A 25,918-nucleotide genomic window follows, 5' to 3' on the forward strand; every position below is an offset into this window, starting at 1 on the left:
GCTCAGTGGAAAGTATGGCACAGAGAACAGTAGTAGGAGTAGTTTGTAGAGAAAGCAGAGAGCCAAATACAAATAAACACTAATGCAACAGAAGTGAGGTAATTGTTGATGGTGATGGTTTTGAGAGAACTCTTGTGTCATGATGTTTCTGTGCTGATCCAGGGACTTTAAATGATGCCAATTCTAGACTACATCTACTGTTTGTGGGCCCATCAGCAATTTGCAACTTTTCCCTAGGGTTCCAAACTGAATTTTGGTGATAAGGGTCTTTTGTTTGTTGTTGTGCCTTATCTAAATTTAACCTTAAGACAAATGGGAGGCATGTTTAAACCTGGATTCGGATGGAATGCCTTGAACCAGTGGTTCTCAACCTGGTTGTACATTGGTATGGGTATGATCATCTGGGAGTACTTATTTTATTTTTTATTTATTTTATTTTTTGGAGGGGAATATCTTTTTAAAAACCCAACATCACCCCTCCCTAACTGAATCAGTATTTCTGGAAGTAGGACAGGGCATCAGTTTTTTAAGTTCTTTAAGGTGATACAAAAGTGCAGCCAATGTTGAGAACCATTGCCTTCATACAACTTACAGCTTATAAAACATAAAACAGTAAGACAAAGGCATAAAAGAAGGACAAAGTGCTATATAAATTCCTGGAAAAGAGAGATCAGAGCCACTGAAAGGACTTGGAAGATTTTATGAAGGTCATGACACTTGAGATGAAGGATTTAAAAAAAAACATATTCAGGCACTGAATGAACAATCTTTAATTATCAGGTGAAGCAAGAGTATGGAGTTTAGAAAATATTGGACCTGTTATAGCCACTGGTTCCCCTTCTATATAAGGTACTTGTAAGAGCAAAGGGAAAGAAAAATCTGGAACAGACTGAATTCTAGATAATGGGGAGCCATTGAAAGTTTTGATACACTGAAAAAAGTTTTGATACACTGAGAGACCCATTTAGAGTTTTGGATAGAAATGGCATATTGACATGTCTAGAGGCAATGTACAAAATGAAATAAAGAGTCTGGGGTAGCCCTGGTGGCCTAGTGGTTTGGCGTTGTCTTCAGCCCAGGGTGTGATCCTGGAGACCAAGGATCGAGTCCCATGTCAGGCTCCCTGCATGGAGCCTGCTTCTCCTTCTGCCTGTGTCTCTGCCTCTCTCTCTTTCTGTGTCTGTCATGAATAAATAAATAAAATCTTTAAAAAAAAAAGAGTCTGAAAGTGAGGCACCAGTTATGAGGTTTTTGCAGTATTTAGTTTTAAGGTGGAGAGGGAATGGAAAGCAGGGGAGGAATGGAAGAACATGACATACCTGGTGTCTTTATGACTAGGCAACATGGATGTGGAGAATAATGAAGAAGAGTCAAAGATGATCAGAGAATTTTAACTACAGGAGTGCTGTCGTTAACAAGGTAGAGATGTCAGGACTCCGACTGATTTGATAGGAAGGTAAGTTTTAGTTTAATGTCCAAGTAGGAAATGCTTGAAAGACCTGTAGATGGAGCTATTTCACAAACAAGTGGGAATAAAGGCTAGGAGATCAAAAGAAGGCTTGAAACTAGAGACAGATTTAAATTCGGCTTGGTGCTAATAGTGGAAGCTATAGGAGCAGAAAGATTTATTAATTCTGCTAGTTTTTTTTTATTCTGCTAGTTTTGCTGGTGAGTAGCAGGACCTCAATGAACGCATTTTATTGCTGATGTTGAAAAGGAAAGCAGAGTTGTCTAGACAACCAACACTTTGGAAAAGAGTTGATGGAGGACCCACAGAATGGGAAGAGGAGGAAACCCAGGACTCTTCAGAGTCTTGGTAACCTAAGGCAGAAAAGTTAAGGATGGGGTGGCCCACTGTGTACTTAAGAAAAAAAAAATCTTTAGAGTTGGCCGCTAGGTGATCCTTAACATGTAAGCTTCATGAGGGTAGATTTGTTAGAAGACTGCCTGTTAGGCACCTGGGTGGCTCAGTGATTGAATGTCTGCCTTTAGCTCAGGTCATGATCCTGGAGCCCCAGAATCGAGTCCCACATCGGGCTCCCTGCATGGAGCCTGCTTCTCCCTCTGTCTATGTCTCTACCTTTCTCTCTGTGTCTCTCATGAAAAAATAAAATCTTAAAAAAAAAAAAAAAAAAGACTGCCTGTCACATTATGGTCAGTAATTAAGTATTAAACAAATGCATTCTTGAGATTTCAGACATTTCTAGAAGACTATAGAAGGCAGAAGCCAAATCTTAACAAATAGAGTTGCCACTCTCCCAGAAGGAACCACATTATATTTCTTGTCTATTTTTCATAGGTAGTCAGAGTGACTTTTAATTGTGTGTGTGTGTGTGTGTGTGTGTGTTAAGTAGGCTTTATGCCCAATGTGGGGCTTGAACTCGAGATCAAGAATTGCATGTTCTATGGACTGAGCCAGTCAGGCATCCGCAGAGTGACCTTTTATTTTATTTTTTATTTTTTTAAGATGTTATTTGAGAGAGAGAGAGAGAGAGAGAGAGAGCATGTGCTGCACACATGTGAGCAAGAGGAGGGGCAGAGAGAAAGGGAGAGAGAATCTTAAGCAGACTCTGTGCTGAACATATAGCCCAACATGGGGCTTGATCCCCTGACCCCAAAATCATGACCTGAGTGGAAACCAAGAATCAGACACTTAACTGACTGTGCCACCCAGACACCCCAAGAGTGACCTCTTAAAAAATAAATCAGACCATGCCACTTTCCTGCTTAAAGAGCTTCGATGGCTTCCTGCTGAACTTAGGACCAAACCAAACCACATTGCCTGAGGTGGCCACCCCTGCACAAGCCGGCCTACATTTTCAACTGTATACCGCTTTCCCTCTCACACACAGCAGTCACCTCCTTGAACCTGAAGTTCTTACCTGTCCCTTTTATGCCTTGACCGTGTGCATCTTGTCCCCGCATTAGGGCATGTGCATGTGGGTCCCTTCAGCTAGAATATACGGTCCCAGCTTTTTACTTGTTAACTCACTTCTCATTCTGCAGGTCTGTTCACATGTTATCACCTCCCCAGAGATCACTCCTGAGTACTTGGTTTAAAGTAGTCCTTCCCTCAAGCCCCACTGCCCTCGCATGACCTTGGTTTAGTTCCTTGCTAGGACTTCCCAGTCTGGAAGGATCTTGTTTCTTTACGCTTGTCTGTCCCCTCCCCTTGGAATACAAGCTATATAAGGAGGGATAAAATGCAAATGGCAGGGGGAGCAACTGATGAATAAAAAAGCTCAGGAAACACAAAAGGACATGGGATCTAGAGTCCCAGGAAGGAATGAAGTACTACTCTTGCTTTCTCCAAAACGAGAGCAAGGAAGAAAGACAAGAGGGGATCTGGGGTACTAGACCTGGGTACCCAGATGAGGGGATCTGGGGTACTACGCATTATGCAAGCTGATGAATTCTTTTCCCATCAGCCTTCAATTACATGGTTAAAGTGGTTGTAGGAATTGCAGCAAACTACTTGATTTTAACCTGTCAGCTGGCTCTGTGAGGTATGCTGTGTATATGGGGTGGAGGACATCCTTTTCTAGATTCTTTTATCCTTGGGTCTACTGAGCTTAGCAAGAGAATCACTGGCTCATATCATATACGTAAAAAGGTCTTCATAGATGTTGTTATTATTATTGGACTTCGTGCATAATTCTAAAGGAGGTACACTCTGTCTGAAGCACCAGGAAGCAACATTTGGGTGGAGGCCCACAATGTCCATAACAGGGCTTCAGCATTCTTTCTGAGAGACAGCAAACTCAGATTTACACTGTGTATGTTCTGCCACCCGCCATGGGCTTTAGAAATGATTAAGCATTACATTCACACAATCTGGCCGTGAAAGATTATAATAATGTTATTATAGCCTCATCTAATGTTGAAAGGTAGAAATAAGATTTGCTCCAGACTAAACAGGAAGTCAGTAATAAAATTATAGCCCCTGGCTAGCCCAGGCTTTCTGACTGTGCATACATTACATCCTTTATACACTCTAAAGCTTACGCTGACAACTATCAGCAACACTACTGACATTCTTTTTTTTTTTTTTTTTTTTAGGATTTATCTATTTATTTGAGAAAGAGAGAGAGACAGAGTGTGTGTGTGTGGGGGGGGGCAGGAGGGGAGGGGCAGAGGACGAGGGAGAGAGAAACCCAAGCAGACTCCTTGCTGAGTCTGATGGGGGGCTGGATCTCATGACCCTTTGGATTGTAACATGAGTTGAAACCAAGAGTCAGACACTTAACCAACTGAGCCACCCAGGTGCACTCACTATTGGCATTCTTTTCAAGTCTTCACCTCTCCCGTCATTCCCACCCTAATGTAGACAACCAGGCTTAGGGGCATTACACGTCATGGGACAGGCAAAGCAGATGAGGAAAATATTAAATATGAGTATTTATAACTACCCAGTGTTTGGGATTGCAGGTTTCCTTTGCACTGCTGGGAAATGCTGGGGAGGCTGTGAGAAGGGTTGGCAGTGGGTAGGAAGCTGCACAGTGCAAATGAAGAGCAGGATGGGCTGCCTGACTTAGGGGTGGGGGAGAGCCACGGTGAAGATCTGGGCAGCTGCCACAGAGAATGGGGACAGTTAATGGATTTGTAATGAGTCAGGCTGTACTAGGCCCATGGAAAACTTTCATAAAAGATAAACATTACTTGCCTCCAAAATATTTACAGTTGGCAGTATGCTTTTTTCCACTCTTCTCTTTTTTCAATTTGTCGTTTTGAAATCGGCCTTGTGGTGAGTAGCTTGAGCTGGCTGAATGAGGCACATTTCAGAAAAGTCCGTGTCCAGTGAGAGTCAGGGGATGGCCTGACTGGAGTACTGGACCTTCAGCTCTTCCCACAATTAATCCTTGGCTCCTGAGAATGTAGATAAATTGGGAGCCAACGAATTTTCAGGAGTTAGGAAAGGCTTGGTGAACAAGCGGTGGGTAAGAACTATGGGTGTGGTTGGATAGGAGGGTGCTCTCAGCACCCTGCTCCCTTGTCTAGAAGAAGATCACTAACCAGTTCAGGTATAGCTCAGCTAAATTCCCATAAAGCTCTCCTTGCCCATTCCTCTCTAGTAGCTCGAGGAGCCTATGCTTTGTCCAGAACACAGAGGCCCTTCTGAACCTCCCCCCTTTTAATAACAGTCCTGTCTCTATTTAATTTTTCTTTTTCTTTTTAAAGATTTTATTTATTTATTCATGAGAGACACAGAGAGGCAGAGACATAGGCAGATGGAGAAGTAAGCTCCCTGTGGGGAGCCTGCTGGGAGACCCGATTTGGGGGACTCTGGAATCACCACCTGAGCCAAAGGCAGATGCTCAACCCCTGAGCTGCCCAGGTGCCCCTATATTAAATGTTTTTTTCTAATTAAAAAATATATATTTAAAATATTTTTAAGTCATCATTACCTCCAACCTGGGGCTCGAACTCACAACCCTGACATCAAGAGTCACAGGATCCACTGACTTGGCGAGTTGGATGCCCCCCACTTCCATACTTCAAAAGACTCCTATGATAAGCTTCTTCCATCTGCAGAGAAACTCAGGCTGGAGGGGGACGCCTGGGTGGCTCAGCGGTTGAGCACCTGCCTTTGGCTCAGGTGGTGATCCCAGGATCCAGGATCCAGGATCCAGTCCCATATCGGGGTCCTTGCATGGAGCCTGCTTCTCACTCTGCCTATGTCTCTGCCCCTACTCCTCTCTCTCATAAATAATAAAATAAAGTAAAATAAAATAAAATAAAATAAAATAAAATAAAATAAAATAAGCTCAGGCTGGAAAGAAGCTCAAATAAACCCCAATCCGGCTTGGATTACAGCCCGTTACATGCAATTACGTATCAACCACTCTGTAGTCACACAAATACGCACAAATCAAGATCCGGAACGTGGCTATGGATAAGTTGATGCACCTAATATTCACATAGTCCTTCATATTAAGGCTCCATCACTTGCAGGGCTCATTGATGTGTATCGGGCATCTTTCTAGGCTCACGCGTCTCCATCACTATGCCACTCTTTAGGTAGGACAGTCCCAGCGTTGGGAGATCCTGGGATTCTCTTATTAGGTCATGGCTTGTACGAAGGGGAAGGGTACGTGGCCTTGGAGGCTCAGGGGCCCACACGCCCACCACCATAATCGTCACTGCCAATGTCAGGGGCTCTTTTTTTCTGACTTTTTTTTTTTTAAAGATTTTATTATATTTATTCATGAGAGACAGAGAGAGAGAGAGAGAGAGAGAGAGAGAGAGGGAGGCAGAGACGCAGGCAGAGAGAGAAGCAGGCTCCGTGCCGGGAGCCCGACGTGGGACTCGATCCCGGGTCTCCAGGATCAGGCCCTGGGCTGCAGGCGGCGCTAAACCGCTGAGCCACCCGGGCTGGCCCTTTTCGGACATTTCAATGAGACTTTCGCATTAGTCCCTTCGCAGGCCGGCTCAGTGACCGAGCGTCTTTGGTCGCGCTTGGAGACACAGGAGGCTTCTCTGTCTCCAAAGTCTCAGCGCAGGGAGGCGCGGGGAGAGAAGCAGCACAAGTTCGCGGCGAGCCCAGCACCGCGCAGGTGCCCGAGCCGAGGGCGCTCAGAGCACAGTTCGATCGGGGGGGGGACTCGCGCGGACGCGGGTGCTGGGGGGAGCCCGAGGTGCCCGCGACCCCGCGACCCCGGCGACCCCGCGCTCCGCACCTCGCGCCGCCTCCGCCGCCCGGAGCCCCGCGCAGGCGCACAGCGGCCCCGCCCCCCGCCCCCCGCTCCCCGCCCCCCCGCCCGAGGGGCCGGCCCGGCTGCCATCTTGCCGCGCGAGGGAGCCGCCGCTCGCCGGTCCGCTGCGGGGTCGCGCTCCCCCCACCGCCGCCTGCCCGGGCCCCGACTCCGGGCCATGAACTGACCCGCCGCCGCCCGCCTCCCCGCAGCGGCGCGCTCCGGTGCCCCCCGACCCCCCCGCGGGACGGAACGCGGCGCCCGGGCAGCCGGCCTCCCCGGCGGCCGCGATGCCGAACGTGCAGCTGCCGCCCAAGGAGAGCAACCTCTTCAAGCGCATCTTGGTGAGTGGCCGAGGCCGCGCGGCCCACCCGGGGCGCCGGCGCCTGCGCGGGCTGCGCTCGCCCGGGCTCCGGGCTTTGTTTACCTCCGCGCCCCGCGCCCCGGCTCCCCGCCGCCGCCCGCCCCGCGCTCCCTCCGCGCCGCCCCGCGCCCCCCCGCGCCCCGGCTCCCCGCCGCGGCCCGCCCCGCGTCCCCCGCACGCCTCCTCCGCGCTCCGGCTCCCCGCCTCGGCCCGCTCCGCGCCCCTTCCGCAACCCCCCGCGCCTCCTCTGCGCCCCTTCCGGGCCCCTTTTGCGCCCCGCGCCCCCTCCGCGCCCTGCGCCCCCTCCGCGCCCCGAGCCCCCTCTGCGCTCCCTCTGCTCCCCCTCCGGGCCCCTTTGCGCCCCGCGCCCCCTCCGCGCCCCGAGCCCCCCTCTGCGCTCCCTCTGCTCCCCCTCCGGGCCCCTTCTGCGCCCGCGCCCCCTCCGCGCCCTCTCCGCGCCCCGGGGGGAGGGGAGGCCTCCGCGGGGAGCGACCCCCCCATCCTCCCTCCTGTTTCTTTTCCTCCTCGGCCGGCTGTTCATTGACTGCCTGGTGCTGCTGCTTGTTCACCCGCTGCACAGCGCGCGCCCGTACCCGCCGAAGATGGGACGATGCTACGGCGGAGTGGGGGCTCCGATCGCTTCCGGGGATGGGGGACACTTAGACCCGCGCAGAGGCCAAGCCTCCCGTGTAGGGGAGAAAGTGTTGCAGGTTTCGGGTGTTAACCGCACTTGCCAGCTCTTTAGGGAGCGAGTGGAGTGGCTTGGAACTCGCCTTTTTTCCGAGTTACGAAGCGGTGCACAGCTCTTGGATGGCGCCGAGCTCGTCGGGCCCTGACTGTGCAAACTGGCGCGCGGGCTGGCTGATTTTACCCCTGCAGGGAGCCTGGACTTTGTTTCCAAGCAGAAACCTGAAAAATGACCCGGGAGAGATGACCGCTGCCCGGCTCCTGAGTTTTCCGTAGGTCGTGTGCCAGTGTCCTCGCCCCCTCCCCCCCCACGGTGCCTTCCCCTTATATACCGGGTTCTTTTTCTTCCAGGGAGGAGAGGCACACGCAGCACGCTTTGGCTTTTCTCAGGATGCCCCTTGCAAAAAATGTAAATTTTTAAACTGATACAGCCCCTACTGTCTTTTCCAAGTCTGTCATTTCATCCGAAAATAAGCGTTTAGATTTTAGGAGTGGATTTATTATTTAGAGCTGATGTTGGTTATACGACTGTATATTTACCTTTACCATAAATAATATACTATGTTTAGAGTAGTTTTAAGTAAAAAAAAAAAAGAAAAAAGTAGTTTTAAGTGTTATCAATGGTAGGTAAGAATTCATAGCAGCTGTTCCGTTTCAAGCCAATAGAAGCTTCACGCTTCTTCGAAATGTTAAAAATACATAGTAGTTGGGAGTAACATTTCAAGTCTTAATTTTTTTTTTATTTTTTTTTCAAGTCTTAATTTTATATGGTACTTAGTGTTGAGCAAATAATGAGAGACAAGGGGAAAAAATTTTTTTTAAAGATTTCATTTATTTATTCGTGAGAGACACAGAGAGCGAGAGAGAGGCAGAGACACAGAAGGAGAAGCAGGCTCCATACAGGGAGCCTGATGTGGGACTCGATCCTGGGTCTGTTTATGGACTTTGTTTATTTATTAGATTTTATTTTATTTTATTTTTTAATTTTTATTTATTTATGATAGGCACACAGTGAGAGAGAGAGAGAGGCAGAGACACAGGCAGAGGGAGAAGCAGGCTCCATGCAGGGAGCCCGACATGGGACTCCATCCCGGGTCACCAGGATCATACCTCGGGCTGAAGACAACACCAAACCACTAGGCCACCAGGGCTGCCCCCCAAAAACCAAATTCTTATTAAAGCATTGTGGCATATTGCTTCATTGGGCTTTGTATGTATTTTTCATTATTTTAGTTTTGTTTTTTCCATACCCTTATTTTTTCACACAGTGATTTGAAGAGGTGAAGTTTTTGCCCCTTTCAGATTCATCCATAAATTGTGGGTTGGGTTTAAGTACATTTGACGTTATACCTAAAAGATGATAGAACACTGATTTTCACTCTATATGGATATTTTCTAGTTCAAATCGTCTTATCAGTAAATTATAAAAAACAATTACATGATTTATTATACTCTAGTCACAAAAAATTACAGTGCTGGTGAGTTAACTTTATCCCTAAATAAATTGGAAAATTCTAAACATGTTCTTCTCTGGGTATGTAATATTTGTTACAAGGTTACATGAATTCAGGAGGGTGCTGCGAAAGTGAATGATTTTAGCATCTCACAATTGCAATAAATGTGGGTAGAGTTTTGCTACAACAACTTTCTGACAGTATCTTTATTAAAATTATTTTTCAAGTTTGGTTGGTGGCTCAAAGTGCTTTGCCACCAACAGTAATTTTTTTTTTTTTTTTAGGTTTTATTTTATTTTACTTGAGAGAGAGCGAGCTTGCTTATGGGTGTGCAGGGGAAGGGAAGGGGCAGAGGTAGAGGGAGAAGGAGACTCCCTGCTGAGCAGGGAGCCTGACTCTCCTGGCTCCTTCCCAGGACCCTGAGATCCTGACCTGAGCTGAAGGCAGACAATTAACCAACTGAGCAACCTGGCCGTCTCCCCAAACAATAAATTTTAAAAAATTAATTATGAATGTACTTAAACACATCCATACAAATTGAGTAGCTAGTTTGTTACATGTTCTGCACAGCTTATACATGCCTGTCTTATTCCCCAAACTGGCCATTAGCATTAGGTTTTGTTGAACTGTGGAGCTACTCCATGCTTAAAAGAAAGCATGTAATAAACTAGCAACTAAATTTGCAAAAGAGGGATCCCTGGCTGGCGCAGCAGTTTAGCACCTGCCTTTGGCCCAGGGCACGATCCTGGAGACCCGGGATCGAATCCCACGTCGGGCTCCCAGTGCATGGAGCCTGCTTCTCCCTCTGCCTATGTCTCTGCCTCTCTCTCTCTCTCTCTCTCTCTGTGTGTGTGTGACTATTATAAATAAATAAAAATTAAAAAAAAATTTGCAAAAGAGCAAATGAAACAATCAAACTCAGGAATGGTAAATGTCTAAGTGTCTAGGATTCTAGTTGAAACTAGAATCTGTCCTTCATATTAAATATATATTCATTACTGAACTTAATGCTTTTCTTTCATTTGTGTTCTTGGATGCTAGGGACAAAGTACCTGGGTTGAATTATGGCTCTGACACTAGCTCTGTAAACTCAGTAACTGTGCCTCATTGTCTCCATCTGAAATGGGGATAACCTGTATTTCATAGGCTTTCCTGGGATTTAAATAAGGATTAAATGAATGATGCCTGACACTAATAAATGCTTACAATAAGCATTAACTAGTATTATCACTGTTATTGGTAGTATGAGTATTAGTATTTCCAGATCACTTGGTAAGTCAGAAAAAAAACCATAATATTTCTCTTCTTATACTATTTGCCAGCAGTATTTTTTGCTTGTATTTTTCTTGTCATTTGTCAGATGAACTCCTTTTGTCAAACTTAGATTATTTTTTATTTTTATTTTAAATATTTTTTGGGATAGGTGATATATTTGGATGGTTCAAAATTCAGATTTCTCTCCCATCCTTGTGTCTCAGCTACTAGGTTCCCTTCCCCAGATGCAATCAAGAAGCCTCAAATTAAACAGCTTTTTCTTTTTTAAAAAAGATTTTATTTATTCATGAGAGACATAAAGAGAGGGAGAGACACAGGCAGAGGGAGAAGCGGGCTCCCTGCAGGGACTCGATCCCAGGACCCCGGGATCATGCTCTGAGCCAAAGCCAGATGTTCCACCACTGAGCTACCCAGGTGCCCCTAAATAGTTTTTTTTATGAACACTCTTCTAATTCTCTCCTCCACATATCATCTCTGCTGCAAAGATTAACCACTTCCTCCTTCTTTGCTGGTACTGTTTTGCTTTGAACCTAGTAGACTGTTTTTTGAGCAGTTCTAATTTGTGTTGACCTTGAGGATGTAGCAGCATGTAAAATAGTCTGTTCTCATGGAGCTCATATAGTATGGTAAGGAAGATAGACACTAAAATAAGCATTCAAATAAGAAAGTCATGGAGTGATAATGCTGTGTAGAAAATGGAGTAATATGATAGAGAATATGTGTGGGAAGTAGTGGGAGGCTGGCAGTATTAGATAGAGGGTCAGGCAGGTGACCCGTGAAGCTGGTAAGAAAGATCTGAGGAAGAACATTTCAAGTAGATGGAGCACATGTGCAGAGGCCCTGAGGTGGGCACAAACTTAGTATGTTGAGTACTAGGTAGAAAACCCATGGCAACATAAGTAGAAGGTAAATGGAAAATGAGGAGATATTCTTGTGATCAGTGGCTGCGGCGGACAGGTGTTGATTCCTTAGTCTGACTGGTGGTGTTTACGAAGAAAGGTGTTGTTCACACTTGTATCAGCCTAATGATAGATCATGGTCTTTGGCATCAGACCAGAGTTTGCAAGGAGGCTTAGCCATTTATAAATAAATTTTAATCTACATCCATGGGGAGAATACCTATGAGATAACACAAGCTTTGTCTGCACATATAAGTAGTTACTCATTTGTGTTGTGTATGTATGCGTGCGCCTTGGTTCGTTCGTTCCTTCCTTCCTTTTTTTTTTTTTTTAAATATTTATTTATTTATTTATGAGAGAGAGACAGAGAGGCAGAGACACAGGCAGATGGAGAAGCAGGCTCCATGCTGGGAGCCCGACACGGGACTTGATCCTGGGACTCCAGGATCGTGCCCTGGGCCAAAGGCAGGCGCCAAACCGCTGAGCCACCCAGGGATCCCCTTGGTTCCTTTCTTGAGTAGCAAAGATGTTATACAGTTTCTGATATATTTCTGTGTTGTTATCACATATTTTTTGCTTTTGGATTTTGCATTTGGAAAGTTGTGGCAGTATCAGTTGGCAGTTACGTTCCCTATTTATTAATTGGGTTTTTTCCCCCTTTTCTTCTGTAAAAGTGAAAAAATACTCATACTAGAACAAATTGGCAAGAAGTAGGTAACGAAAATAAACTTAATCTTATAAGTGATGTGAATTGATATAACACCTTCCCATCACATGTTTTAGATCTAATTTTGGATGGTTTTAGAATTATATATAATCAGAATTTGGAATTTATGTAATGCAAAGAAAAATTGCTCCCTGTATATTCATTTTATTAAATAATTTTTGTTCATATTTCTTTACAGAAATGTTATGAACAGAAGCAATACAAAAATGGCCTCAAGTTTTGCAAGATGATTCTTTCGAATCCAAAATTTGCGGAACATGGAGGTATTGTCTCATCTGTGAGAGACTGCTTTGGGAAAATCTAATTCCAAAATCAGACAGATAAGATTCCTAACAGTGAAAGAAGAATACTTCCTGGATTCTATGGCCTTGTAGCTGTCCACTAGAATATATAAGCATTTTGAGTCATGCATTATATCAGTTTTGATATAGGTTACTTTCCTTTTACTGTGCTTACGTGGATACACAGTCTTTTAAAAAGAAGCGGTTGGTTGATCTGTTGGGGAATAATTGGAGTATATAACAGTACTTTATTTATTTATTTTTATAATGGTACTTTTAGAGACCTCGTTTCATCTGTTACTTTGAATAGAACTTAAGTTTATACTTGGATTTCTTATGTATAAATTAGGGCAATATCTGCAGTACAGAAGTAGTATGAAGATATGGTCACGTGTATTTTATTCTCCTGTAGATGTCGTTTTTATATATCTGCTGACCTTTAAGTATAAATAAATTAGATTCTATTGACTTCCTATTAGATTGTTTATATTGAGCTGTTTTTCTAACACTACGGCTGTTAGTAGGTCTATGTTTGCTTGTCTCATCCTTTTTCATTGGTGACTGGTGCTTGTTTGAAGGACAAATGAGGTTAGATATGTTACTTATGGTCCTATAGCAGAGCACCGCTAATTGGGGTCTCTGAATATTGGACATGGGTAATTCTTGAGACCATCTTATTGGGAAAGTGGGCTGACCCTGCTCAGCTTTCAACTAACATTTAATATATCCTTTGAAGGAAATGGAAAGAAATCTTCAGTTCATAGAACTTGAGAAATGTAAAGCATTTTTCAAGTTTTTTTCTCTACAGAAACCTTATCTACATGGCAGCTTGTAGAGAAGTTCATTGTGTGAAAACACATAAAGATGTTTATAGAGGCCTGGACTAATTACCATGTTCTGACAACCAGAGTCCATAGAGATCATTTGAAAACCATTGTTCTTGTCTAATTCCCTTCTTGTGGATTTATTCAGAGAATGATTTCATTATTTCATATTTCATACTTCATATTTCATTCTAAGCCATCTTTGATTAGCTGCCTTAAATGTATCCTTGGGTTATCACTCCCATAGTCCAGTGTTCCATTCTCTCTCTCTTTTTTTTTTAAAGATTTATTTGTTTGTTTGTTTGTTTATGACACAGAGAGAAGCAGAGACATAGACAGAGGGAGAAGCAAGCTTCTTGCAGGGAGCCTGATGTGGGACTTGATCCCTGGACTGGGATCACACCCTGAGCCAAAAGCAGACATTCAATTGCTAAGCCACCCAGGTGTCTGTCCCCAGTGTTACACTCTTGAATGCAAACTGATGTTAATTAGCCTAACCACAATTAGTTGGAATAAATTTATTGCCAAAAATGAAGCATGTTGAAGTATTGAATAAGCTGATTTTTACATTGTGTGCATCTCTTTGCTAAGGTAGATGGTTTTTGTGGGGTATAAATCGATGATGATTAGAAATGATTTTGAATGAAAGTTCTGGAACTACTGCAGTAGATTTAACACAACAGGACTTGGGTATCTACCGTATTACATTTTTTCAGCAGAATAATCTCAGCTCCCTTTGTATAGTCTTCTAAAGGGCAGAAAGCATTTGAGAAACTCAGTCCCAGCCTCAGTGATTTCAGAAAAGGACTCAGGCTTTAATACAACCTTACCTGTAGTTTTACTTTCTGTATTTCGAGAGAAGTTCTATGTGATTAAAAAGATGAATCGTATAAGCATTGGCAGCTATCATATTAAAATAGTACTAAGAGCTTAAAAAAACAGTGCTAAGAGAATAACTTGAATTATTTGTGTGTAAACAGAGGTTAAAAAATATTTTTCAGAGACTTTGGCTATGAAAGGATTGACATTGAACTGTTTAGGGAAAAAAGAAGAAGCCTATGAATTTGTTCGTAAAGGACTTCGTAATGATGTCAAGAGCCATGTCTGTATCCTTTTGCAGTAATTGAAATTTATTATTTCATTTATTTTCCACTTAGTAGAGTTTTCTAATTCAGGGAAAAAAAAAAAAAAAAACCAGACTTTTACTATGGAAAATTTTGTATAGAAGAGAGAATTTAATGAACTCTGTACCGTTACTCAACTTCAATACTAATCAGCATTTTGTAATAATTTCTTTTGTTCCTTGTTTGTGGTAGTTGAAAGAGAATCCTTGTACGTTATGTATTTATATCAGTTGTGCTTAGGTGTGAGAAAAGTAACTGATCTGTGACTTGAAAACCATTTTTTTCTTACATACCCATTTACTGAGTGATACTTTTCTTGTCATTCCAAATGACATACTTGTATAGTAAAATTTGTGTTCCTTAAACATTGTTTTAGACATTTTGGAAGAAAAGTTCAGAAAAAAAAACGTGTTTTAAAGCAGATTTTATTTAGTATTAAGTATGATACTGGTTCTTCAGTTGGATTTCTACTGCACAGGGACATAGCTATAACTTCACTAGATACTTATTGTATTTTTCATTGGCTAGTATCTCTGTGAGAAAACAAAAATACTTTTTTAAGGATGGATCATTGGAATTGATTTCCTTTTCATTTTGCCTGTCTGTATGCTTATTTGCAGTCTTTTCTCATGTTGCCCTTATATTGTACTTTTTTATATTTCATTCCTCTAGCTCTTGGCCAGTATTGAACATCAATAGTCTAGGTAGTGTTTTCACATATTCAGCTTAGGATTCTCCTGAAATACTAAATACTTATTTCTTTATCTCAGTGCTTACCCCAGAGTGAAGAGAGAGGGCATGTAAGTATGATAGTTTTTTTGGCTCCAAGATATGCTGAGACTTTAATTTACAGTAAATAAACACTTCATTTTTGTGGTTTCTGGAATCACCAGTGAATTAACTGATGATTATATGTTGTTTTGGAGTTGACTGAATAGGAACTAATTTGAAGAGATAATTGCAATTTTTGTATATAGTAATGAAGAATAAGTGAATGTTGAGGTGCTGGGGTGGGAAAGTGAGGGAGGAAAGGGCAGGGAATGTGAAGGATTTTTATCAAGAATTTTCTAAGGTTATGTAAACATAATGGAAAAATCCAAACATCTGTAATTGGAGAGCGTAGAATGATGTACCTCCCAGGTGCCCCTCACCCAACTTCAATAATTTAACAGCTGCCAGTCAGGGCTAATCTGGTTTCATTTTTTATGCTGCCGCTCCCCCCCCCCCATATCTCCCTTTCTCTGACCCCAGATTATTCCGAAATAAATCCCAGACAACATACCACATCATTAAGGTAAGCTTTATATTAGGTATATAGCATAGTATATTCTAGCATCTTTGAATATCTCTATTTCCTTAACTTAGTAGGTTGGCATGTATATGGACTCTTACAGCGTTCTGATAAGAAGTATGATGAAGCTATTAAGTGTTATCGAAATGCCCTCAAGTTAGATAAAGATAATCTGCAAATTTTGAGGGATCTCTCTCTGTTGCAGATCCAAATGAGAGACCTTGAAGGTTATCGAGTAAGTACTTCAGTCTTTACATGTTTTTTACAATAGGCATAATTTAGAAATGCATGCGTTCAGAATAAAGTGAGCATAGGCTGAGATGATGCAGATTTGATTTGTTTGTTATAGTCTGTAGTAGAAGGGGGAAGTCACCTGAGACCTTGTTCCCCAATAATAGCTGTAGAAATGCATCCTTGATCATAAAAAATGGCTGTGTATTAATTTAATGCTTTTTAAAAACTAGATTATCTCCTATGTGTAAGTGTGGTACTAGATTCTTTGTGGGTTTGACATTTACAGATTTAGTAAATAGAGCTTTTATAATTGAAATCTAAATGTAGGGATTAATTAGCTTTCTCTCTTATGGGTTGGTGGATATAAAATAATGTGGGAAGGATTGCTGTAAAGCAGTCTTTCTGCAGTACCAACCTCTTCACATTGGCATCTTCAACTCTGCTGGGTATCTCCATGTGCTTACTCCATCCACTAAATACTCTAACTTCAGTATATCAGACAACAGAATTCTCTCCCTTTCTTATGTGAAAAAGCCCACAACTCTGAACTGATAAAGAGTTTAATTCTTTAAGTGCTTTCATGTACTTTTTGTCTTCTACTGCCACTTAAATTCTTATATCTGGTACCTAGATTTTTGCAGAGGTTTTAACTGTGCTGCTGAGCTTAATAATTGTATCATTTTTCTAGATTGGGTAGTTTTTCTTTTAGCCTAGGTGTGGTGGGAGTTAAAACCAGTTATCTGTATAAATGAGGCAAGGAAATTGAGAATACTGGCAAAACGGTGCTTGCTAAAAGGGGTAGGAAAATAAATAAAGATACAAGAGCTGGTGGTTAGATGCAAAGGACCTAAGGAACCAGCAGTACTGGTGGCACCCCAGAACAAGGGCATGAATGTCACTGAGTAAGAGCGTTGGCCAGAGTGAGGTACCTGAATTTATGATTACTGGGTGGTGGAAAGGTCTAGGGTGTGGTTGTGGGAGTGGGTCCCTGAAGCAGGGTGAAGGAGATCATTAAAGATGAGGAAATCTTGATTCTAAAATAATAGGTTGTTGGATGGGTACTCCACAGTGTTGCACTTGCAACAGGATAGTGGCAGGATTTGGCAGAGAGAAAAAAACTGACCTAGACTTTAATGAAGGAAGGAAGTGACAGGCAGTGAATGAGAGAGATGGGAGTGATACAGCTTAATGTCATATGCCTGAAAGGAACCAGGCACACAAAAGTAGAAGAGTGGTACTGTCTAAACTTCTCTCAAAGATACCTTTTTCTTAAAAAGATCTGATCGTGTTACTCCTTGGAGCATCTAGTGTGGAAGGACAGTTGACACCTGTTCCAACAACAGAAATGAAACACTGCATTTGTAGAACTTTATTACAGCTAGTGTTCTTGGTGAGATCCTGTTCCTTCAAACAGTTATACTTTCCTAAAACCTGGAAGTGAATACAAGCTATTAAGAGGTGGAGGCTGTGTAGGGAGGTTGCATTTTCTGCTGGTGGAGATATCTAGATTCTTCTGGGGCAGCCATGGTGGAATTTCTGGTGTTTTCTGCCTCGTCATAGACATGAAGCTGTCTTAGAATGGCAGCAGTGGTGTTCTGTTAGAAAAGTCCAGTCTGATGTTTGAGTGTTTGCCCTGGCTGTGTCTACCCTCTTTCTGAGGCCCGTTGTAACAATGTAATAAATACATTATAATCCCTCCCTCCCTCCCTTTCTTTTTATTTTATTTTATTTTATTTTATTTTATTTTATTTTATTTTATTTTATTTATTTTATTTTTTTATTTTATTTTATAGAGAGAGAGAGCGAGCATGAGTAGGGGGAAGAGATAGAGGGAGAAGCAGACTACCTACTAAGGGAGCCTGATGTGGAGCTAGATCCCAGGACCCTGAGATCATGACCAAATCAAAGGCAAACACATAACTGAGCCACCCAGGTGCCCCCATTATAATTTCATGTAGTGATTTTATGAACAGCAGAATTTAGTTGGAAAAAAAGGTATCTTAGTCTCTTCTAAGATGTTTAATTACCAAAAGAAATTCTCATTATATAAAGGTAATCTTATAAGGCAGCACATGAACATGGGCCCCAAGGTCAGCCTTTCAGTGACAGCTTTACACAGGGAGCATTACAGAGTATTCTAGAACTTAAGTAACTTAACATAAAAAGTATTTCTATTTTATTCAGGAACTGACATGTGTTCATTGAATTCATTAGAAAGGAATTAAAGGCATTAAATTGTTTTCTTAAAGCTCTGTGGTGAAATATAAATATTTTAGAGAAAGTTAAAGTCAAAAGAGAAAAAGACGATTTTTCATTTAATTTAATTTTATTATTTTTTTAATTTTTAGGAGACAAGGTATCAGCTTCTTCAGCTGCGCCCAACACAGCGTGCTTCCTGGATTGGGTATGCTATCGCATACCATTTGCTGAAAGATTATGATATGGCACTAAAACTGTTGGAAGAATTTAGACAAACTCAACAAGTAAGAACTTCATTTTAACCATTTCTCCTACCTGCATGAACTAAAATAGTTGACTTCTGTGTTGCCCTGATTCCCAATTGTGCATTAAAATCTTTAGGACCTATCGGAGCACCTGGGTGGCTCAGTCAGTTAAGGATCCAGCTCTTGATTTCAGCTCAAGTCATGATCTCAGGGTTGTGAGATAGAGCTCCACGTCGGGCTCTGTGCTCAGTGTGGAGTCAGCTTCAGATTCTCTCACTCGCCCTCACTGTTCACTCTCTCTCTCTCTCTCTGTCTCAAATAAATAAATAAAGTCTTAAAAAAAATAAAGTCTTTGGGACCTGTGGAAAAACTCGAAAGGTTTTTGAAATAATTAGAAAAAATTAAAACCAAATTCTTGACACAAAATAATATGAAAATTTTTATACCTTATTAGTTTGATATTCAAATGACTAAAGAAAGGAAAGCACATAAAAATGAAAGTAGTTTTGTGATTATGGGGATTATTTCTCTCCCATATATTGCTTTATGTCCTATGTAAACATTAATACATTTTAATATATATGCAAAATATAAAAATACAAAAAATACTGTGCATCATGAGATGATTAGATGTTAATATTTTGCCACAATTTCACCAGATTTTATTATTTTTTAAAGAAATATTACAGAAATAGCTGTAAAGGCCTCTCATGTCCCTGGAGGTAGCCACTACTCTGAAATGGATATAGATTGTTCCTAGTCACATTTACATTATGTTCAAGTCCATTAAAGTTACAAACTATTATTTTGTGTATTTAAAAATTGACATGAACAATATGCAGTTTTTTTCATTCCACGTCTTGAGATATATGGGTGTTGATACATACAGGGATAGTTCATTTTTTTAAAAAAACCTTTATTTATTTGAGAGAGACAGAAAGAGCATGAGGTGGGGAGGCACAAAGGGAGAGGGAAAAGCAGACTCCTTGCTGAGCAGGGAGCCTGACACAGGGCTTAATCCTGAGGACCCCAAGATCATGCCCTGAGCCAAAGACAGCTTCTTAACTGACTGAGCCACCCAAGGGCCCCAGTTTATTCATTTTTAACTGCTGTTTGGTATTTCATTATATAAATAAGCAATGGTTTATTAATTCTACTTTTTCCTTATGTCAGTAACACACTATCTTGATTGCTGTTGCTTTATAGTTTGAAATTTGAAATGCATGTCCTTCTACTTTGTTCTTTTTCAAGATTCTTTTGGTTATGCAGGGTTTCTTTTATTTCCATTTGAATTTTAGGATTAGCTTTGTCAATTTCTGCAAAAAAGCTTGCTGACAGTTTGATAGGGATTGCACTCATTTAATTTGTAGATCAATTGGAAGAAAATTGTAGTCAGAATAATATTTGAGTATTCTGATGAATGAACATGATTTGAAATGTCTCTCCATTTATATAGGTCTTTAATATCTTTCAGCATGCTTTTAGTCTTGAATTTATAGTTCTTATTTCCTAAATTTATTCCTAAATATATTTTTCTTTTAGATGTTACTGTGAATGAAATTATTTTAGTTTTTTTTGAATTGTTGGTTTCTAGTATATGGAAGTACAATTGATTTTTCTATTTTGAGTGTGTATTCTGTTACCCTGCTTAACTTTTTTATTTTAGTAGATTTTTTGTAGATTCTTTAGGATTTTAACATTTTCATACTTTTCTGTAGGTGTAGGATTTGCTGACCTGAATCTTTACCTTGCTGTAGGCAGAAGTGCCACCGTTTTGTTTATTTTAAAGAATGTGTTAGTCTTCATTATTAATCACTTTTGTATTTGTAATTACTTCTGGGTTGCTTTTTTTTTTTTTTTAAGATTTGATTTATTCATGAGAGAGAGAGAGGCAGAGACAGATGGAGAAGCAGGCTCCATGCAGAGAGCCCGACATGGGACCCAATCCCGGGTCTCCAGGATCATGCCCTCGGCTGAAGGCGGTGCTAAACCGCTGGGCCACCGAGGCGGCCCAGGGTTGCTTTTTTTTTTTTTTAACTTTATTTTATTTTTTTAAAATTATTTATTTATTTATTCATGATAGAGAGTGAGAGAGAGAGAGAGAGAGGCAGAGCACAGGCACAGGCAGAGGGAGAAGCAGGCTCCATCCCGGGAGCCTGACGTGGGACTTGATCCCGGGACTCCAGGATTGCGCCCTGGGCCAAAGGCAGGCGCTAAACCATTGAGCCACCCAGGGATCCCCCCAGGGTTGCTTTTTTAAATTTAGTCTGTGTGAATGACTTTTCTGAGAAAGCAATAAAAGATCTAGAAGTGTCTTATCTAGTTATATAAATAAAATACTTTGTTGATTTTTTTCAGGTTCCTCCCAACAAAATAGACTATGAATATAGTGAACTGATATTATACCAGAATCAAGTGATGAGAGAGGCAGATCTATTTCAGGAGTCTTTGGAACATATAGAAACGTATGAGAAACAGATATGTGATAAACTTTTGGTGGAAGAAATTAAAGGTAGGTTGACTAGCTTTTTCTTTTAGTGGCCTTAGTTAAAGAACACAAACTATACACTTTATTCTGTCCTAACACTTAAATAAGACTTGTTTTATAATAAAAACCATTTTTATTGTTTATTATTTATTAAGTTAATCCCCATAATAATACTATATATGGTTGTTATATCCATCTTACAGTTGAGGGGCTGAGGAACAGACTGGTTAAGTGACTTGCCCAAAGGCAAACAGCTATGTAAACTGGGTAGTACTGGATTTGAGTCTAGGGATTTTTGACTCCAGATTCCATTTTCTTAGTATATTTACTGCCTTCATATCCCCCACATATATATTTGTGAAATAAATAAATTACAATGAGAATAGTAAATGATGGCACTGGGGTCACCATGAAAGCAGGATCCTGATAAATACCTGTTAAAAATGTTCATCAGCAAAAGGTCAGGCACTTTTTTTTTTTTTTAGGCACTTTTTTTTTTTTTAAACAAAGTTTTGCTCATCAGTTACCGTTCTTTGAGCAATAGTACAATAAAATGTCCAACTAAAGTAATAATTAGTTTAAAATTGAAGTTTCACATAGTCCTAGGACTTCTAGGGCTTAGTAAAAATAATAGCTAACATTTATTTACTTTCCCTGTGTTTCAGAGAATGGTAATTGCTTAAACTGCTTTATTTCATTAAATTTTTAGCACTTCTAATATGGGTAGATTATCCCTATTTTTATGGTTGGGGAAACTAAAGCTTAGAGAAGTTAAAGACTTACCCAAAGTCACCCTGCCTTTTAGGTGGTAGAGTTAATTTCTAAACACATCTTCCTGGCTTCAGAGCTTTTTTTTTTTTTTTTTTTTTTTTAGGTAAATTTTATACACAACTTGGGGTTTGCACTCATGACCTAAGATCAAGAGTCACATGCTCTACCAACTGAGCTAGTTTGTTACCCCTATTTTTTTTTAATGTATTTAAATAGTCTTCATTTTTATGGAGCAATTTTAGGTTCATAGCAAAATTGAGTGGAAGGTATAGAGATTTCACATGTACCCTCTGTCCCCACGCATGCATGGCTTACCCCCGCCCCATATCAACATCCCCTACTGGAATGGTATTTATTCTAATTAGTGAACCCACATTGGCAGGTAATTACCACCCAAAGTCTTCAGTTTACATTAAGATTCACTCTTGTTTAGCTTTTGACAAATGGTTAAATGGTTATCTACCATTGTAGTGTCATATAGAATAGTTTCACTGCCCTAAAAATCCTCTTTGCTCTGCCTATTTGTTTCTCCTTGACCCCAACTCCTGGTTACCACTGATCCTTTTACTGTCTCTGTAAGTGTGCCTTTTCCAGAATGTCCTATAGTTGGAAGCATGTAGTATGTAGGTTTTTTTAGATTAGCTTCTTTCACTTAGTACAAGATTTCTTACTGGTTTTTCATTAGTCCTTACTTTTAACTACTTTTTCTGCTCTTCTAGTTAATGTATAGTAGTTTACTGATTTAATTTTTGGGAATAATACTAATACAACACCACGTTTTATTTTATGTGTTTATTTCTTATTTTTTCCTTAAGTTTTTATTTAAATTCCAGTTAGTTAACATATAATGTAATATTAGTTTCAAGTGCAGAATTTAGTGATTTTGTCACTTACATACACCACCCAGTGCTCATCACAAGTGCTCTCCTTAATCCCCATCACCCATTTAGTCCCACCACCCCCTGCACCTCATTCCATCACCCTTCAGTTATCTATAGTGAAAAGTTGACTTTGTGGTTTGCCTGTTTTTTTTTCCCTTATGTCATCTGTTTTGGTTTTTAAATTCCACATATGTGTGAAATTGTATACTATTTGTCTTTCCCTGACTAACTTATTCTGCTTAGAATAATAACTCTTTAGCTCCATCCATCTCATTGCAAATGGCAGGAATTTATTCTTTTTTTATGGTTGAGTAATATTTCATTGTATATATACTACCTCTTTATCCATTCTTCAGTCGATGGATATTTGGACTCTACATAATTTGGCTATTGAACAACAGTGTTTTTCAAACTATTGGTAAAACGGGGATAATTTAAGGTTCTGGTTTTTTTCTTCTATCGCTTATAATTGTTAGGAACAAGGGAAAATAATTATTTTATATTCTGGTATATTATTGCTGTTTCTTAGTTAAATCTTAGATCGCTTTTTCTCTTTTCTTTTTTTTTTCTTTTCTTGTAACATCAATACAGAGTGCAATGATTAAGAAGTAGTTACGATATATGAAATCAGTTTTAATTAAAGTCTGCAAGTTGGCATGTAGCCACATTCACCCATATGTTGCTGGTGAGGGTAATTAGGGAGTCATCATTTTGAATACAAAGCTAGTGTTTTAAGCTGCTTATAGAGACATGTTATGGTATTCTTATTTTTACAGTATACTCTGCAGGCCCAGAGACCTTTGATATTTACACATTTATGTCATTTGTAGTTCTTAATATATTAAGATTTTTTTATAAACTTAAAAAATGTTAGAAATTTTTACTAACTTATGAATATGCAAATGTACTTATTCTGTGTATTCTGCTAGTAATAACTCTTGCCTGTGGTGGAAGCAGATAACAAAGGAAAAATATGTTTTTTATCTATTTATTTAGGGTGAGCAGTGTAAAAATTAGACTAGCCAGAAATTAGATGTGGAGGAGTGGGGCATGTTTATAGTTTTAAGTAGCAAACGTTTATGTGTATATTCATTTTGTACCAAGCATTGTCTTAACCCCTTTAAATTGATTCATTTATCACAAGAGCAGATTGAGCAGTTGATATTTCTTTTTATATGTAAGTGGACATCGGAATTGTTATAAACTGGTAAAACTGAAAGTTACATCTGGTTAGTCTTCCTCTAGAGCTTGAGTAATATATAAAAATAGTAAAATAATAGTATATAATGACCACTTCAATTATGGTCTCCTCCAGGATGATGAAACCTGAAATAATACATCTGAAGACATTTCAAAAGGTTATTTCTTTGAAATAGATTGGGGAAGGGGAAATCTTAGTCATAGCAAGTTGAGATCTATTCTTTTTTTTTTTTTTTGAGATCTATTCTTTTTTTGAGAATCTCTCTTTTATCTTGGATTAGATGTGCTTTCCATTATATCTGAGGAGTTTAAATATTCATTTCCCATGCCTACTTTTTTTTTTTTTTTAAGATTTTATTTATTTATTCACGAGAGACACAGAGAGAGAGGGGGGTAGAGACACGGGGGCAGAGACGCAGGGAGAGGGAGAAGCAGGCTCCATGCAGGGAGCCTGATGCAGGACTCAGTCCCGGGACTCCAGGATCACGCCCTGGGCCCGAAGGCAGTTGCCAAACCATTGAGCCACCCAGGGATCCCCCTCCCTTTTTTTTTTAAGATAGATAGATTGATTGATTGATTTAGAGTGTGTGTGTGTGTGTGTGTGTGCGCGCGCGCGTGCGCGCGCGTGTGTGTGTGTGTGTGTGTGTGTGTGTGTGAGAGAGAGAGAGAGAGAGAGAGAGCAGGGTGAGGGGCAGAGGGAGAAGGAGAAAGAATCCTCAGCAGATACCCCATAGGGAGTCAGGTCAGCCCCTTACCTGAGCCACCTGGGCGCCCCTCCCATGTCTACTTGTGTGGCTACATTTGTGTGGCTTGGTAAAAGGATTTGAACCTTAGGGTTGACCCACATGTGAACCTGGTTTGTTTAGTTTCTTGCTGTGAAGTGGTATTTAGTATTTTTGTTTTACTGAGTTAAATTCCAGTTTTAGTGACTTTGAAAGGAAAACAAAGAACGGAATGGAGAATTTTTTAATATATGAATTGATCGGGGAAAGTCCATTCAAATCTAGCAATAGGAATGCAGGGATGTTTTATTAGAATTATTTACCAATTTGTAGAGAGAGTCTTTATCTTAAAGGGTATGTAAAAATGTGCATAATGCAAACATTTTTACTAAGAACCTAATATCCTATATGTATATTTGGGTTGTAGAAGAAAACCAAAAATGAATGTTAGCACAATAGAATGTGTAAATGAAGGTTCATTTCTGAAGACAAGCTGTGAATTACTATGTTTAGTTGTATAAACTGCAACATGCCCCCAAAGGAAAGCACATACGTTTCTGTCTTTCGTGAACATCTATTATGCTAATAATGCTTAGTGAAATCTATGAGATCAGAAAGGTATTTAATGTTTAAGTAAAATGAATGTGAATTTAAACTTAATTTTAGGGGAAATGCTGTTGAAATTGGGAAGATTAAAAGAAGCCAGTGAAGTATTCAAAAACTTGATTGATCGGAATGCAGAAAATTGGTGTTATTATGAAGGCTTGGAAAAAGCTCTGCAACTTAGTATGTAATGATTTTTCTCCTCTACCTAATCTTAACTAGTATTTGAATTAAATGCAAAGTTGTAATAATATTTGAGGACAAATAGTATTTGAAGTAAATGCAAAGTTGTAATATTTGAGGACAAACATTTTTACCATTAACATTTATTTTTCCATTTAGAATAATTATAGGTTAAACATGGCAGTGAAAGGAATTTAGATATTTATTTATACTTAAGTGATTAATGGTCCCAGATAACTTTAAATTCCTTGACTCATTAAAATGTTACTCATTTAGACTAGCTAGAGAGCTAGAGAAGAAAATGAGCATTCCCCTTTTGGGAAGTTTAATATTTGTTAAAGAATTAGAGGTTTGTTACCCTTAGCCTCCAAACATAAGAATTAGGCCAAAGAAATTTTGCTGAGGGTATGTGTACAACATCAACATGAAAATTGTTCTCTTAATTTTAAACTAGGTTAATTTGTGTAGAGCAAAATGTTCCATATCTGCTTTTCAAGTTGGTAACCTATCTTTTTTAGAAATCTATAGCATTTTTCCAAATTATCCTTAATATTTTCATAATTAAATATTAAGAGTCATTAATATTCCTAATAAATTTACTCATGTAAATAGATGGCTGAAATAATTATGAAAATTTGGCTCAAGGGGATTGAAATAGAATATTTAAACTTAAAAAATATGGTAAAAATAAGTAGCTATTCATATTCATTTATAGAATAATGAGCTATGAGGAAAATTTATTTGTTGTACCCTAATCACTGTTACAAATTAACC

General features: G+C 40.1%; 1 protein-coding gene across 7 annotated transcripts in view; it reads left to right on the forward strand.

The window, feature by feature from the left end:
* Positions 1–25,918, forward strand: part of NAA16 (N-alpha-acetyltransferase 16, NatA auxiliary subunit) — a 98,419-nt gene that overhangs the window by 11,861 nt on the left and 60,640 nt on the right. For 5 of the 7 annotated variants that reach the window (XM_072782886.1, XM_072782888.1, XM_072782887.1 and 2 more), the window contains exons 2-7: positions 12,277–12,361; positions 14,205–14,309; positions 15,696–15,853; positions 18,201–18,335; positions 20,655–20,808; positions 25,025–25,144. In XM_072782886.1, the coding sequence (XP_072638987.1) occupies positions 12,325–12,361; positions 14,205–14,309; positions 15,696–15,853; positions 18,201–18,335; positions 20,655–20,808; positions 25,025–25,144 (709 nt within the window). In that variant the 5' untranslated portion in view covers positions 12,277–12,324. Of the gene's footprint in view, positions 1–6,836; positions 7,037–12,276; positions 12,362–14,204; positions 14,310–15,695; positions 15,854–18,200; positions 18,336–20,654; positions 20,809–25,024; positions 25,145–25,918 lie in introns of those variants that run through there. The other 2 variants (XM_072782884.1, XM_072782885.1) reach the window with 2 other exon arrangements.

The sequence above is a fragment of the Canis lupus genome, chromosome 17, assembly GCF_048164855.1.
Source record: "Canis lupus baileyi chromosome 17, mCanLup2.hap1, whole genome shotgun sequence".
NCBI classification, from domain to species: Eukaryota; Metazoa; Chordata; class Mammalia; order Carnivora; family Canidae; genus Canis; species Canis lupus.